At 54.8% G+C, this 16,014-nt stretch overlaps 1 protein-coding gene across 1 annotated transcript; it reads right to left on the reverse strand.

The window, feature by feature from the left end:
* Nucleotides 1–2,877: 2,877 nt before the first annotated feature.
* On the reverse strand, nucleotides 2,878–6,583 carry GOT1 (glutamic-oxaloacetic transaminase 1). The gene is made up of 9 exons (XM_062496210.1): nucleotides 6,469–6,583; nucleotides 5,983–6,164; nucleotides 5,301–5,424; nucleotides 5,005–5,117; nucleotides 4,695–4,799; nucleotides 3,986–4,136; nucleotides 3,681–3,846; nucleotides 3,410–3,552; nucleotides 2,878–3,128 (listed from the first exon to the last, which is right to left on the reverse strand). The coding sequence occupies exons 1-9, from the start codon at nucleotides 6,581–6,583 to the stop codon at nucleotides 2,989–2,991; spliced, it is 1,239 nt and encodes a 412-aa protein (XP_062352194.1). The 3' UTR covers nucleotides 2,878–2,988.
* Nucleotides 6,584–16,014: the final 9,431 nt, after the last annotated feature.

The raw sequence follows: 16,014 nt of genomic DNA on the forward strand, positions 1-16,014 counted from the left end.
TGCTTGTTTTCCAGGTCTGCAGCATGGGGGTCTCCTGCCGTGAGGCTCGTGTCCAGCAGCAGGAGGTCTGCACTCGCTCGCTCCCTGTCCGCCCGCTCGTGCCGCCCCTCCCTGCAGGACTTTTGCAGAGCCCCATTCCCAGGCGAGAAAGGATGAGCCCCCAGCAGGGCTGAACCACCCAGGCAGCCTGGACCAGCTAGCTGGAGTACAAGGGCCCTTGACCAGCTGCTCCCTGGTAGCGTCTGGTCTCAAGGAAGAGGTGGAAAAAGGAAAGGTGAAAAAGCGTCTGTCACGGCATCCCTGCAAGCAGTGCAGGGAGGGGCAGCCCAACCCAGAACTGCCCTTTAACATCATTTACCATCCCCATCCCAGCGAGGCCCAGAGCCCCGCGGTGCTGGGTGCTACAAGATGTAGTCTCCACCATGAGGAGAATGTGCAATTTGGGGGGTGCCACGTGCAACTCAGGGCCCCAGCACACATTTGTGTGACACGGCTGCTTGCAGCGCCTCGCTCATGCTGACCATCGACACAGCCCAGCACTCCCGAAGCCCTGCCAGGCACAGGGCAAGGAACCCCGCTCACCCCCGAGTGCAGCCCCCTTGCTGGAGAGGGGCTCTCCATGCTGCATTGGACCATCCTCCTCTCCACACACACCTGCTGCTGTGAGGGAGGCTCGCACCAAGACTTCGGGGTGAGACAGACCAGTCAGTAGTTTTTGTAGAGGCTCAACGCAACGGGGATATCAACATTAAAAGTGATTTTTCCCTGAGCAATGCCCTCTCTGTGTCCATGGGTGCAGGGAAAGATGCTCACCTCTCCCACCAGGCCAGGCTTCCCTCATACCCAGAGGTGGCTGGAATAGCAGCACTCAGCCAGAGAACGGGTCAGAAAGTGCTGCCCAATTTCTCACCATGAAGCTGGGCTCTCTGTCACTCCTGCTGCCAAGAGAGCACTTGGCAAGCAGAGAGATAAGCTCCAGCAGTGCAGACAAGGACTGGGGAAAAACAGGAGTTAATATCAGGCTATTGCAAACACAATAGTGGGATACACGTGCTGGAGTACAGCCTGACAGATAACGAAAGAAATCTCATAGTCCACCCACACCGATAAAACTTCATCTGGAAAAACTGCAGCCCTGTCTGGGCACTGCCCTTCTAAGGAAACACAGAGCAATTGAAAAGCGGACAGAGGAAAGCAAGGGTTGGAAAACAACCTACCCCAAAGGCTGAGGAAATAGAGTCACTTAACTGGTGAAGGATGTGAAGGGGAGAGAGGAAGTTTTCAAATACATAAAACGCTGTTGTGCAGAGGAAAGGAATAATCTGTTCTCTGTTGCCATGGTAAATGGGATAATTGGTAATGAGCTTACAACACAGAAAAGGAGAAATTTAGGTCACTTGCTAAGAAAAACAAGGCCGGTAAGACTAGCTAAACACTGATATAGATCACAAGGGGTGGGCCAGCCTTCACACCAGGAGGTCTGTAAGGGCAGAAGTGTAAGCAAATATCATAAATAACAAAAGCAGAACTGGTTCCTTAAATCGTCCTGAGATAATCACTAGAAATCACCTTTTAACCACTTCCCCACCATCCCTGTTGTCAATGGACACCAAGAGGAAAAAAACATCCCCACCTCCAGAGAGGAGGAAAGGCTGCCTCTGGCCCCCTCTATGAATAGTAACCCAAAAAGAACAAACAAGAGACCCCATGCACTCTGTGCAAACACAACAAGGCAATAGGGCATCATTTTGGCCTTTTCTGTCTAAGCTGCAGCATGAACAAATACATCAAGGTAACAGTGACTACTGCTATCTGACACAAGGAAAGGAGCTGTCCCCTTTCCTCTCAAGATCCTGTCAGGAGGCTGCTCTGACAGCTCACAAATAGATCTGCAGTGACTGCAGAGAGCAGAAACAGATGGTCCCAGCTCTTTTTCACTGCCACAAACACAGGCTGTTGCTGGCAGGCCCCGCTGAAGCCAATGGGAGTAGATGGTGGATCACCAGGGGCCTGCTGAAAAGGATAACAGAAGAGATCTCCTTTTGACACCTGAAGGGCAGCCCAGGAGCCCTGGGACAGGGAAGGATGGCCAAATGGCTGGAAACACTTGACCATCCAGAAAGCAACCACCGACAGACAGGCAGGATGAGCTGGGCAGCACAGGGCAGCGGAGCAGAAAGAACACAAGATGAATATAGGAAGAACAAGTTGGCTTCATGTAGTCACAGGGACTCAACAACACTCTCCTGGTAAGACTCCCCCTTTAGTACTGGCTGTGAGCATCAGAGATGCGACACATCCTGAGAGAGAAGGGGACAGCCTTGAAACAAAGTGAGTAAGGGGACAAACCAGGATGTTGAGGCTTTAACCTCAGCCTGGGGAGAGGTTCATACAGTCTGAAGACACAACATCACACAAGGCAAGGGCAGCATTCAGAGACAAAGGTTTAATTTCATGTCAAGCAACACAAAGAAGCAATTATCACAATTACAAATATTTGCTCGTATAAGGCTCAGAAATTTGGAAGGGGTGGGATGGGTGGAGAGAGGAGGCTAACAACAGCTTTACCCCTCCCCAAAATACTACTGTGTGAGATTAGTCCACAAGCCATGTGAGATACCAACCACTGTGCTGTTACCCCACAGGACATTGCACTGGCAACAGGTTTCACCATGATCAAATGATCAGTTGCGTGGACTTGATTTGGACATGCTAAAGATGCAGCTCTAAAGGCCTGGAGACCAGGCTGCTGTTGTGAAACAAGAGCCAAGGTGGCTCATGCTGTCCCCACCTCCTGGGGGCACTGGCTTACCATATTGCAAAGACCACTCAAAAAATGTCAGAAGACGATTATCCCTGATTGAGCTACTACTCCCATCTTTATTAAACCCCAAGAGGTGTGGGAAAAGGCAAGCCATGAGCAGAGAAAGACATGGACTACACACTATAGCTTTGGTGACTTCATGTAAGTTTGGTTGTTCATGTGCTTCATTGGATTTTTGTGACAGCTTCATGGATGGACTTGGCCACATAGTCCAGGTTCTTGGTAGTTAGACCACACATGTTGATGCGCCCACTAGCCATCAGGTAGATGTGTTTTTCCTTGATCATGTACTCCACCTGCTTAGCTGGGGAAACAATTGGACTACAGGTCAGAGCAGTGACCCACAGCTGAGAAAAGCCCAAATAACTAGTCAGGGATGCTTGAATCTTTCACAAAAAGCAGAAAGTTCAAGCAACTGCCTACTAAAATACTGTGTGATGCTTCATTCCTCCCCAGCCAGAGATGCAGTTATGCCAAAACTCCAGTGACACTGAGAGATTCCTGCATGGGCTGCTTCAGCCCAGTTTACCCACAGCAAAACTGTCCCCATCCAATCCTCCCTTCAACAGGCCACTTGATACTTACGGTTCAGCCCTGTGAAGCTGAACATGCCGATCTGCTCTGTGATGTGGTTCCAGGTGCCTGGGGTCCCAAGGGCCTCCAGTCGAGACCGGAGCTCTGACCGCATCAGCAAGACCCGATCTGCCATTGTCTTCACGTTGCCCTTCCTGCAGCAGGCAGGGAGCAGAGCATGAGGATGGGCACCCATTTGCTTTGAAGCCATGTGGCCAAGCCTGACACTCAAGGAGACAGCTTCCCTCCCTTGCCCTCTCCCACAAGCCCTGTCAACACGTACCACTCATCAAAGAGCTGCGGGGAAGAAAGCGTAGTTGCCACAATGCGTGCTCCCTGGGAGGGAGGGTTGGACCAAGTGGTGCGCACAATCTTCTCCATCTGGGATAGCACACGCTGCACATTGTCCGCATCCTTCCCCACCACGGTCAGGTTCCCCACCCGTTCATCTGTGGAAAAGGCAAGAGATGTGAGCCATTGGTTCCACACGTCGTGACAAAGCAGAGAATTTCCCACCCCTCATTCAGCATGCTAGCCCCATCTGTCTGGGTATGATGCTACTGGGCCAGCTTAGTGCCAGACACTCACTGTAAAGCCCAAAGTTCTTGGAAAACGACTGTGCACAGAAGAGCTCAAAGCCCTCGGAGACAAAGTATCGCACAGCCCAGGCATCTTTGTCCAGGCTGCCAGAGGCAAACCCTTGGTACGCGGAGTCGAAGAATGGAAACAGGCTCCGGCGCTGCAAGGAGGAACAGTGTTAGAGGGAAATCCCCTCCCCACAACCTCTCTTTTACCCCCCACAGTACCCGTAGGAGGGAAAAATGACCATTGAGCTTCTGTGTGAATTCAAAGGAAACATGGTCCAGCAACACCAGACTGAAATACTTTCATTCTACTGGGGTGAAAAAAAAGAAACACTAAAGTGGTCAATAAAAGTCAATGCAGGAGAAAACTGCATTTGAGGATACAAGAAGTGCACCACTTCATATGCTACTATCCAGCGCCTGCCTGCAGATAATCTTTCCAGCACAAGAAATCTCACTCCGGCCCATTCCACAGAGTATGAAAACAAGAACTTGGAGGCACAACAAGAACTGCAGTGCATCTCCCCTCTTAACACAGACAACTAGCATTCTGTTGTCCACCTCTCCTTTCAACACCAGCCTTGTGGGACTTTTTCAGCTTCTGCCACACCTCATTCCATCCCGAAAAAACCCATTTCAGATGCAAATGTTGTGGCTGGCTCAAGAGCTATTTGGCCCCTCAGCATTGCTTTAGCCCCAGCAGCAGCCCATACCTTCATGACACCAGCAATCTGTTTCCACTGCTCAGGAGTAGGGTCTGTGCCTGTTGGGTTGTGCGCACAGGCATGGAGGATGAAAATGGAGGACTCTGGGGCGTTCTGAGGAGAGAACATGTCTTGGTCACATACATACACAGATGAGACCAGGCACACACAGCACAGGGAGAGGCCTGGAACTGCTCTGGGCAACAACAGCTTCTTTTGCAGTGATCCACTTCCCAGCACAGCACACCAGAGCCTAGCCAGCTGCAGATACTGACAGTACAGTACCAAGCTCAGCCCATCCCATGCCAATTTTACTCACTTCCATGTCATTCAGCAGCCCCTGGAGGTCCAGACCCCTCTTGGCAGCATCCCAGTAGTGATAGGTTCTAATGTCTTTGAAGCCAGCATCCATAAAAACAGAATTGTGGTTCTCTAAGGAAAGAATTAACTTCTCAGAAAAGCACACCCTATTTCCAGCAAATTGCCTTCTCCAGCCCCAGCATCTTCCATCACACACATGAGAAGGCCCTCCCTCAGTGCCCAGGCCCCTGCAAGGAGGAGAGCTGTGCCTCCCACACTCGCTGACCCACAGGGCTCCCTGAGAGCAGCACTCACCCCAGGATGGAGCGGAGACGTAGATTGGGGTGGCCGTGTTGTTGTTGCCATTGTACCAGCGCCTCAGGAACTCTGCTCCGATCCGCAGAGCACCCGTCCCGCCCAGGGACTGAACACTTCCAACCTGCAACAGAGACACTTGCCAGCACTGTCCCCCCAGGTCAGCACCAATATCAGTGCATAGAACGCAGAGGTGCTTGCAAGAGTGAGACAGGATCCCAAATGTGTCCCCTGGGGTCAGCCCAGTCAGAATGCCATCCCCTTCCAGTGGTCTTCAACCTCCTTCGGTGCTCAGGCACATCCTGACAACTTCTACCATTATAAATAGACTCCAGCCATTCCTGTTACATTTTGGCACAGAACAGATTCTCAGCTAAGAGTTTATTTCAGGAAAAGTGGTATATTATCTGACTTGACTTTCCTGTGGGAAAACTATCAAAAGATTAAGGAAAACACAGATTCCAGTCACAGACCACACTATGGTGAAAACCACAACTGTCCCCAAAACTACAACTACTTGCACAAACAGTTTCAAGTGCACGGATTCTACAGTCAAGAAACACCATGCCTGAGAAACCCCCAAATCCTGCCAAAATGCAGGACCTCTACACATCTGTGCTGTTCTACGCAGTCCGCTGTAGAGACACCCCAGGGACTTCAGGGCTCCACATCCACCACATACCCGGTTCTCCTTGATGGCAGGGCTGTCATCACCCAGGGCGATCCGGGAGGCGTTGGCCCGGAACTCGGGCAGACCCAGGATGGGCAGATACTCGTGGTTCAGGCTGTTGTCGTTGGCGATCATCTGCTCCACCTTCTTCACCACCGGCAGGACCCATGGCTGCCCCTCGTCCGTGCGGTAGGCTGCGGGAAGGGAGAGCCGTCCTTACTGCACCGGGGGAACGCTGCGCCGCCCGGCTCCCCGACCGACCTGCCCGGGACACCGAGGACTGCGGTCCGGCCGGAGCCGGGCCGCCCCACGACCTTGACGCCCGCTGGACCTCGCTGCCCGGCCGGGCGCTTTGCCGAGGCCCGGTGACCTTTGGGGCTCGGGGCCCGCCGCCGCCGCCCGGCCGCTGCAGCAGGTGCGGAAGACGCCACAAGGACAACGGCGGGCTCGTCCCGCGGGGAACTGGCCCCGCCGAGCAGGACCGAGCCAGGGACTCACCGCCCACGCCGAGGTTGACCTTCCGCGAGTCGCCGTCCTCCCGGAAATCCGCCGTGAGCTTGAAGACGGCGACAGGCGGGGCGCGGGGGACGGCGGCGAAGATGGAGGCGGCCATGGCGGCGCAGGCACGGCGGTCCGGTCCGCTACGGCTCGGAACGGGCGGCGCGCGGCGCTGGAGGAGACGCTCACCTTCACCGGCGGGGCGGGGCCGCCGCTGGCCGCGACCAATCAGCGCGCCGCGCTCGGCCCCGCCCCCGCCGCCGGCCAAAGGCGGCCCGCCATGCCCCGGGCGCCGCGCGGACGGCCGGAGCGCGCCCGGTGACGCGGGGACGCGGGCCCCGCCCATGGCCGGCCGTGCTCCCGGGCCGCCGCTCCGCTCCGGTCACAGAGCCGCCGGGGGGGGGGGGGTGCGACGCCCGGTGCTGCGGGACTTCCGCAGCTGCAGACGTGGGGAACGGTCCCCCGGTGCGATGCCCCGTGCGGTACGGGGTGCTGCGGGGGATGCCGTGCCCAAGGCAGCGCTGCGCTGCGGCAGCGCTCGGGGGTGCAGTGCTCGGGGTCACGGCACAGTCCCCGTGGAGCGCCCGACGCTGCAGATCACCCCTGGATCGCAAAGTAGGGGTGAACGCAGCCCCGGGGTGTTGTGCCCGGGGTGCAGGATGGTGTCGGGGTACGAGGCTCGGAGGGGACGGGGGGCCGTGCCCAGGTGTGACGGGTCCGGGACGGGGAGATCCCAGGTCCTGCAGTGACGCGGGTGCGGGACGGGGACCGTGAGGATGGTGAGTGTTTCCAAAGGCACTTCCCTAATTCACAGCCACCTGCAAGTCACACGCTATGGGCCTATCCCGAAAACCTCCCAGTCCTGAGGAAATCCCAGGGTCACCTGTGAGGGTCTGCGCTACCACTGGTTAGCTCGGGACATGGCACTGGTCCATGGGGTCTTCCTCGCAGCGCCTCGCTGCCCAACTCCACGCCCTTCGCTCAGGCACAGCGTTTCCCACGATGTCCCCTCTGTGGCTCTTGCGGGGGGACCTCCGGGACTCCCGGGCGCGGCGGTGCCTGGCGGTGCCGGCAGGGGGCAGAGCCGGCCCGCGCATCCCGCTGCTGATCCCGCAACCCCCGCTGGAAGCGGTACCCACGGCTCCGGCCCGGCCTGGGGCTGCTCGAACATCACCCGTGGCTGGTCCCACGCCTTCCTGGGGAGAGGGGTAGGTGCCTCCCGGTGCGTGGCCGGCTCTGTTAGGAACCTGCCACCTATCTCGAGCGGCTTTTGAAGTTTGTGAGAACTCACCCGCAAACCTGCTAGACCTAGGAAAGGCTTTGAGGGGAACGGGAAGGACGTCGGGAATAACAGCCCCGACAACGTGACATGCACCACACATGCACCTCCCTTCGTGACATAAAACATGGGGGTACAGGACAGGAAAGGCCATGCTGTCCCAAATGCTTTTACAGACAACCAGTGTTATACACTCCCTTTGTTAAACCAGCCAAGATCCCTCTGAAAACCAGTTTGGTTCCTTGCCCCCTCCCGTACCCAAGGTGGCCCCACGGCCTGGCTGCCCAGGAGGGAGCCCAGAGGCACAGTCCTCACCTCCCCTAGCTCTGGGCAGCACCTGGAAGAACTGCCCAGTGCACTTTCTGCTTAGCATGGGAGTGGGGAAGAGCCAGAGCTGTCTGTCAGCACAGTAGTGTGCCAGCCTTTGGCCTTCAGAGAAAACAGAATAATGGGAAAGGCAGAGGAGCAAGACAGCAGACCTAGACTAAAGCTTTGGCCCTGGTGGCGTTTTTAGTCCAACTTGGACAAAATTTTATTCAGGCCTTGAGAAAAAGCTGCATGGAAAACCCAAAAAAGCTTCAGGTCTGCTCTCTGCAATAGCTGTGAACCTCTGGAAACACCTGACCTGGCCAAGCTGCTGTCAGGGCATCCAAACCCTAACCCTAACCCTAACCCTACCCTTAAACCTAACCCACCCCTTAACTATAGCCCTAATCTTAACTCTAATCCAAATTGGATGAAAAACTCTTGAGTTTCTCAAGGTCAGTGAATTCTGCTAAATGAGAGATACTGCAGTGCTGGGCAAGAAAGCAGCTGATGAAAACGAGGGCATCAGAGAGATCTGGGGGTAGCCCACTGCAGGGTGATTCATGTTTTCTGCTCACAAAGAGTAAAGCACTGCACAAGTGGAATGCTGGAATGGGAAAAACAGGCTGCTTAAAGCATCCTATTTCTGGAGCAGACAGAAGTGCTAGGGAGTCCCCAGACTATCAGGCTCTCACTGTACTTACTGGTTTCTAATCCTACCACTTTTCAAAGAGCACTGGGATACTTGGGGACATGTCCAAGTGCTTTCCCAGTGTAGAACAGGGAAGTCACAAAGGCACAGGGGTGCTGCCTGCCAAGCTAGCTGCACCAAGCTGCTGCCTGGGACTGCCAGAGCAGGCTGAAGAGTGCTCGTTGCAGGAAAAATGCAGTTTTCCCAAATCACTGCCATTCTGTTCCCCTTCCTCAGGAGCTCCTGGGCAGTGTGAGCTCAGTGCTGCCAGTCTGGTGCAAACTGTCTGTGCCACTGCTGGTGCCTGAGAGGCCGGGGTCGCTGACAGCACCAGCAGGAACACCAGGTAACACCAGCAGGAGTTACCTGCCAGTGCGCTTGGTGCCTCTGGCTCAGCCAGTGTCCCGTGCCCTTGACAGCACAGAGTGGGACTCTGCTGGGAAGAGATGCAAGAATGAGACAACAAGAGACAAAGCAGCAGGCTGTCGGCCCCGAGCTGGGTGGCTTTGCGTTAGCAAGATCCCTCTGGCCGTGAGCTTTCATCTCCTCAGCCTACACAAAGGGTGCCACCAACACTTATGTAAAAGCAGGAGGAACATGGGAGCCAGCCCTGAGGCATCCCTCCCTTCATCTCCTGCCTTGGACTGACAGCCAGCAATGACCTGCCACTCAGTGGGAAAGCTTGCACACCTTACCCAGAGCGAAGAAGCCTCCGGGCACACACGGCAGTGCCGCATGCAGACAGGGCCCCCCGCACTCAGCTCCTCCTGTGAGCCAGAGGCAAGGGGGCTCGGTAGCCAGCCTGGCTTCTGCAGAGCTCAGCCTGCTGCAAGGATACAGGGGCCACTGGGGACCAGGCGATGGCCTCCCCACACCATCAAGCCTCACGTGGTCTCAGGAAAAAGCCCTTTGTATGTCGCTTACTCTTGCAAGATTCACTCTCACACCCCTCTGGCCTCTGCCTCATCCTCTCCAGAGTGCCCTGCCCAGTACTGGGACACTGTCGATCTTGGCATCACAGCATGGGTTTAGCAGCCTGCCCATCCCAGTCTGAGGTTGGGTGCAAGCAGTGTGTGTCACGGAGCAGAGCTGAGGCTGTCCCCAGCGGGTGCCGTGCAGGGGCTATTTTCCCAGCATCCTCTAAATACAGATGTTTTCTCAGTGCAGGATCCAGACAGAGGAGGGTAAAATGTTTTCATTCCAAGCTCTGAAGGTCAGGTCATGGTTTGTCTAAATGGCTTTTGTTGCTGTAATTATCAGATTAGCTGATCTCTGGCAGTGCATTTAGGGGCAGCTACATTAACAGTGGATCTTGACCCCCCCACTACCACCCTGCCCAGCTGGGACAGTGGATTTGCAATGGAGCAGTGGGGATTGGGGATGTCACAAGAGCCAAGTGAAATGCTTGTGATTAGTTTTGAGCTGATACCCAACTGGACCCGGGCCCAGAAGCAGGCAGTACATTTGAGGAAGACAGCAGCACGGCTCCTTGACCTCAGAGCATACAGTGATGCTGAGCTGGGGCTGATCCTTCCCTCCCACTCCAACCTGCAATGCACAGCAGCCATGGAGCCGTGTCCCAGGCACATGCCTGCTTCTGTGGCTGATGCTCAGCATGCAGACATGGGATGGGGGCATCTGTGGTGCCTTCCCTGGCTCAGAGCTGGTGGTGCTTACAGGCACCAAGCCCAGCAGGTCCTAAGGGAGGGCAGTCCAGAACCCCACACTGTGCCTGGCATGCGGGAGCCTCAGGCTTGTGCCTGGCTGCAGGGTGCTGTGAGGCTGGGCAGCCCCCAGCAGCCGACAAGGCACAGGAATAGGAGAGTGAGATACCAGGCGAGACACAGAGCATGACAGAGAGATGAGGGAGCAGGCTGAGGGGCAGATAAAAAGGGATCAGCAGTTTCCGGCCCCCGCCAGCCCCTTGCCGGGTCCATGGGTCCATCTGTCAGCGCCTGCGAGTGCTGATGGCATCAGGCCCTGGTGGCAGCTGGGGCTGCAGGTCCCGCCAGGGGCACCATCAGGGGATAGGACAGGGCCTGCCACCGCCTCCCCGCTGCACCGGGGGCTCACAGCAGCCGCGACCCTGGGATGAGCCCACGCACAGCCCTGCAGGTGCCCCCGAGTCTGAGCCCCCAGCCATGCCACCTTTCAGCATCTACCTCCTGTCTGCCTGCCCCACCAGCCCCACTGCACACACAGACAGAGAGTGCCAGGGTTTTCACCCACTGGCACAAAAAAATCGGTTCCCACTCTGCTGAACCACGGATTGACACCTGGGTATTCAGAGGCCGTCTGCTCAGGCACCGTGCCTGTGGCAGCGCCCTGCTCCTTGACATGTCATCCCAACTCCTTTCTCACCTGCTGTGGGTGGGAGAAACAGGAGATTCCCTAGAGCAAAGCAGAAACTCTATCATGAAATTAATCAAAATCAGAAGATATTTTATTGTTTTTCCATAAAACAACTTCTTTAAAATGTGGCTTCACTGCATTTCAGTTTCTGAAGTTCTACAATGCCAGAGCATAACACCTCACTGAATTAATACTTCTGGAGCAGAATAACTATGTCTTCTCTTTCAAATACTATTTCTATCCCTTCAAATGCTTCAGAAAATTTCAACAGCAAAATTTTTCCTTTAACGTCATGTTCCTGCAGGAAGTTTTGGCTTCAGCAAAACATACATTAAAAGAAAAAAATAGTGAAAGCTGTGTTCCTGGTATTTTGGCATTTTTCCTAATTGCCACCATGACAGAACTTGGTTAGTTCCAAGTTCATCTTTGCTTCCAGCTCAAAGCCAAAGAGCAACCCAGGGCAGCAAGGACAAAGTCTGTGCACCCAAAGAAGGAGCATATCCACTTACCTAATGAGGTTCAAACCTCTCCTGTCATTGCAGCTTCTTGGGCACAACCAGAGGTTTGCTATTTTTCTAAAACACATTAGTTCTGAGTTTCAGGAACCCTAGCTTGGCTTATGGACCACTCATGGCCGTGCTTGCCTATTCTATGCCTTCTGGTTCCCACAGGTACTCAGGACTGTTTCCCTTAATTTTTCCTTTTGCATCAGCACCTGGCGGTGGATGTCAGGGAACTGACCTGTGGACTGTGACCTGCTCAGGCACTGATACCTGGTACCCTGGTGCACTGAAGATGCACACCTAGGGGTGTGGAAGACCAGTGGGGTAAAGGACAGGCACTTTTGTGTCAGGGCATGGACAGGACAGCAAAGGAAATGCATTGTGGGACATCTGACATGAGGAAATAGGTGCCATTCCCAAAGGCAGCAAACCTCCTGGCATCTCTCTCATCAACGAGCCTGGTTCAAGTGTTGGGACAGACACACTGGACATGTTGCAGGGAGCTGCTCTGCCACGGTGTACCCAGGCTGCTGGACAGCTGTGGGAGCTGTGCCCATGGGGCTGAGGCAACTGCAGCACAGCCAGTCCCAGCTGGACCCCTCTGGACAGGGTGTCCCCCAAGACAGCCAGGACAGGGCCAAGAAAAGGGAGTCCAGCTCTCTTACAGGGAGCCCAGTGCTGCGGGTAGCTTCTGGACCTTGGTGTAGGAGCAGATTTACTAAAAACAATTTATTTAATATAAAAAATAATTTCTTACAGCATTTCAGCTGGCGTCAGCCAAGCGCTTACTCACCCAGGAATTCAAACAAAGGCAGGGCTGGCGCCCAGCCAGGGGGTCGGGCGCTGGGTGGTCGTGTCCATCCCGGCCTTGGACCCGCCTCTGGGTCACTTGCGGGCTTGTGGCATGATGTCTCCATTTATTTATTGGAAATGTTTGAACAGGAAATGCTAATGGTTTGGGTTTGTGGAGACAGCTGGAGGGGTCCGGACGGAGCTGCTGAGAAGGGGAGGGTGCACTGGGACAGGGCAGGCCAGCAGAGAAGGGGGAATCAGTGCTGCCACAGCAGATTTGTCCCCCGTGTTTGTGGTGAAGAGCCCAGCGGGAGGTGAGAGCAGGCAGGGCCCTTGCCAGCTCTGCTGCCTCCTCCTTCGCTGCTGCCTGCATCCCGCACCGCCGGGGTGCACGGCAACAGCGCTGGCAAAGCGCGGAAGGAGGAACAGCAACTCAGGGCATGGCACACCTCATCCCATTGCCGGCCTGCTGGGTGTCCATTAGCGTGGGAGAGATGTGAGAAAGCTGCCTCCCCCTGCAAGGGGGTCGAGAGGTTCCTAAGCAGCCCAGCTCTGGAGCGGGCTGTTCCTGCATTTGCTGATAACCGCGGAGGTAAAGCCTGACCCAGGAAAGCAGGCAAGATCCGTAGAGATAAACTCCCCGAAGCAAGACAAAGGCGCTGACCTCCTCGCTGCATGAGCTGCCACATTCCCACAAGCACAGCAACAATTGCCCAGGAGCAGCCCTGAGACCTGCACCCAACCCCACTGACCAGACACCGGGAAAGGCCCCCATAGCAGCCAGGAACACCTCTTGCCAGGATTACTGCACAGAAAACACAGCTTGGGGTTTTTAACCAAATCTACTGTCCATTACCATTTGTCTGAGCAGCGAGAGCAAAGAGCTTGCTGTCATTGCTTGCTCCTCATTCAGCATCTTGACCCTGCTGCATTGCACAGCCAGAGGGATGCTATACGAGCACCCCTTTGTGTTTCCTACCTCACACTTTTATCTGCACATTTGCAGTACAAACAGGCTTTAAGTTTCATTCCCAAACACCGCCGAGGGTCTTAGCACTCACTGGTGCAATTCAGGTGTGAGTGCCTGGAGCCCCACACACCCAGAGCACACCCAGGGTACTGAACTGCAGGCTCGGCTCTGTCTCCCCCTGCCCTGCTCTGCTCGGGTCCCACCCATGGACCAGGACGCTGGAGCTTGCATGGCATTTCCCCGTGTCAGGTCTGCCCCAAAAGAGCATCAGCTGAAAAAGGCAGAGGCACTTAATGGGATTTGCAGAAACACAGCTCAGTTACACACCATATGCCTGTTGTCTCAGGCATGTTTTTAAAATCTTTATCTCTGCATCATTACACACTGATCTGCATTTGAAAAGAATCCCTTCGGTTCCCTACCTCTGAAATGAGGATAACTATCCTTCACCTCATAGCAGGGTTATGAGGATAAACAGATTAAAGACTGTGATATTGTTGCAAAGAAGGTTAAACAAGCCCCTGTGACAGACAGCCCAGGGGCAGGGACCAGCATCAGAGCCATGCACAGTGCAAGCTGCCGACCACGTCTGCACCATGCTAATGACCCCAAAATCCCAGCGACAGGTTTGCCACTGTCTGCCTTCCCAGGACGCAGTCCCCAGCCAGCTGAAAGCCTGCAGAGGGGATAGTGCCCCAGCCTGTGCACCTGCACCCTGAGCCTGAGGAAGGGGAGTACAGGGGGAGCAGGGGCTGGGAGGGGCTCATTACTACCACAAAGTTTCAAGAGGACATCAGAGATCCAGGCGCAGCATCAAGGACCTGTGGGCAGTAGGGTGCAGCAGAGCAGCTGTTCCCTCTGCACATCCCTCCCCACAGCCTCAGAACCGGGCAACCCTCTTCCACTGCCCACAGTCTTGCCCATCCCTGTCCCTCTGGGTGCCCTGGGCTAGCAGGGACAGTGGAGAGATGTGCACTTCTGCAGAAGGAGCTGGTGGGGGAGAGGATGAGCCAGACAATTACTGTCTGGAAAGTCTCACCCGGATCCCTAGTAAAATAATGGCACAAATATTAAGAAAAGGAGCTCTGTAAACATCTAGAGGATAATGAAACCATGAGCTATAAGCAGGATGGGATTTGTAAATAAAGGGCTGTGCCAAAAACAACAAGCCCTCCATAATTGTTTTGGATAGAAGGACAAGATTAGTGCGGGAAGGGGACTCGGCGGATGTCATGAGAGGAGACCTGGAAGCACTGGGTCTGTCCTCCTGCCTGGCCATTAGGGTCTCTGGCATGTTTGGGCAGGTTTAAGGAGGCTGACCTGTACAAAAAGTGCTCCTGTTGGTATGGCTGGCACCTGGGAACATACCTGATCTCTGCAGCTAGACACCTGCACTCCCCCAGCCTGTCACTTGTCACACCAGAACTGCAGCAGTTACTCACACCTTGGCCAGCTCTGAGCAGCCAAGAGAGAGCAAGGCTAAACCTGAGTCCCCATCCCAAATGAGGCACTTCTCACACCCCATCTCACAGGGCTGGGACCCGTGCAGTGCAGGAACAAGCCAGCTGGACGGTCATGGAGTGGCAGAATGAGAAATAAAACCAAGGAAATCCACGAGCTGGAAAATAATGCTGGCACCTTCCATGATGTTCCCCAGGTTTGGACAAAACTCTGTCTTTTGTGAACATTAAATTGGCATGTTCTGCAGGGCTGTAAGGTTTGCCGGCGCTCTCAAGTATCAGCTTTTTGGCCAGACATTCAGGAAATGTGCATGCACCTCCTTGCACCAGCCCTTTGAAATGCTACTGTAAAAGCACACGTAAGCACCACCAGTCATCTGCACTGCACAGGCCAAACTCGTCCAGTGTAGACATTGCACGGAAGGAAAAGCAGAAGCCTGGCCAAAATGTACCTGATTTTGTACCCAAGGCTTGGGTCCCTGCAGCAGCCGGCGGTGCTGGGCTGGACTGCGCGCTCGCCGGCTGCCTGCGGCACGCAGGGCAAGGCAAACCAAAGATTAAGTGAACCATATATGGTGAAGGTATTATTAGTCCATAGCTTCTTCCTAGGATCTTCTAAGGAAATCCTGCCTGAAAAGGGGGACCAAAGAAGTTTTACTGTGTCCCAAGCAGGGACTTGAACTGCTCACAGGACCAAAAGGAATGGCTTCAAAGAAACGGAGCAGTGAGGTGTCAGACCCTTGGGTATCTGTGAGGTGCCTAACAGTATTCTGGTTAAGTATTTGTCTTAATTAATACTGATTGCCCACCCATTGCCTATACCCTGACTGGTCTCCAGAAGTTGCTCTCAACAGGGAGATGTTGCTGCAATGGTCAGCACTGGTCTCCAGGTGCCTAGTGCAAGCACAGGCCAGCTCAGAGCTGGCACCAGTTTTCACTGCTACCAACCTTGGCTGCAGCCCTACAAGCCACAGAAAAGATGGAGTATCTGGTCGTGGGTTTTGAGTGAGCCGAATGCCAAGCTGAATGTGATGGCAAAGAAAGTGGGCTACCCTTCTGGGTGGCAGGGGCTAACAGAAGACTCTGCCTCTGGCAGGGTCGGGTTGGTTTGAGCTACTGAGGGTGAACAGCTGGATGTGAGCTCAGTGCTGGGACCACCAGTGGTAAGTGCAGTTCTGGGCACCAGAGCTGGG

This window comes from Cinclus cinclus, chromosome 7, assembly GCF_963662255.1.
Source record: "Cinclus cinclus chromosome 7, bCinCin1.1, whole genome shotgun sequence".
NCBI classification, from domain to species: Eukaryota; Metazoa; Chordata; class Aves; order Passeriformes; family Cinclidae; genus Cinclus; species Cinclus cinclus.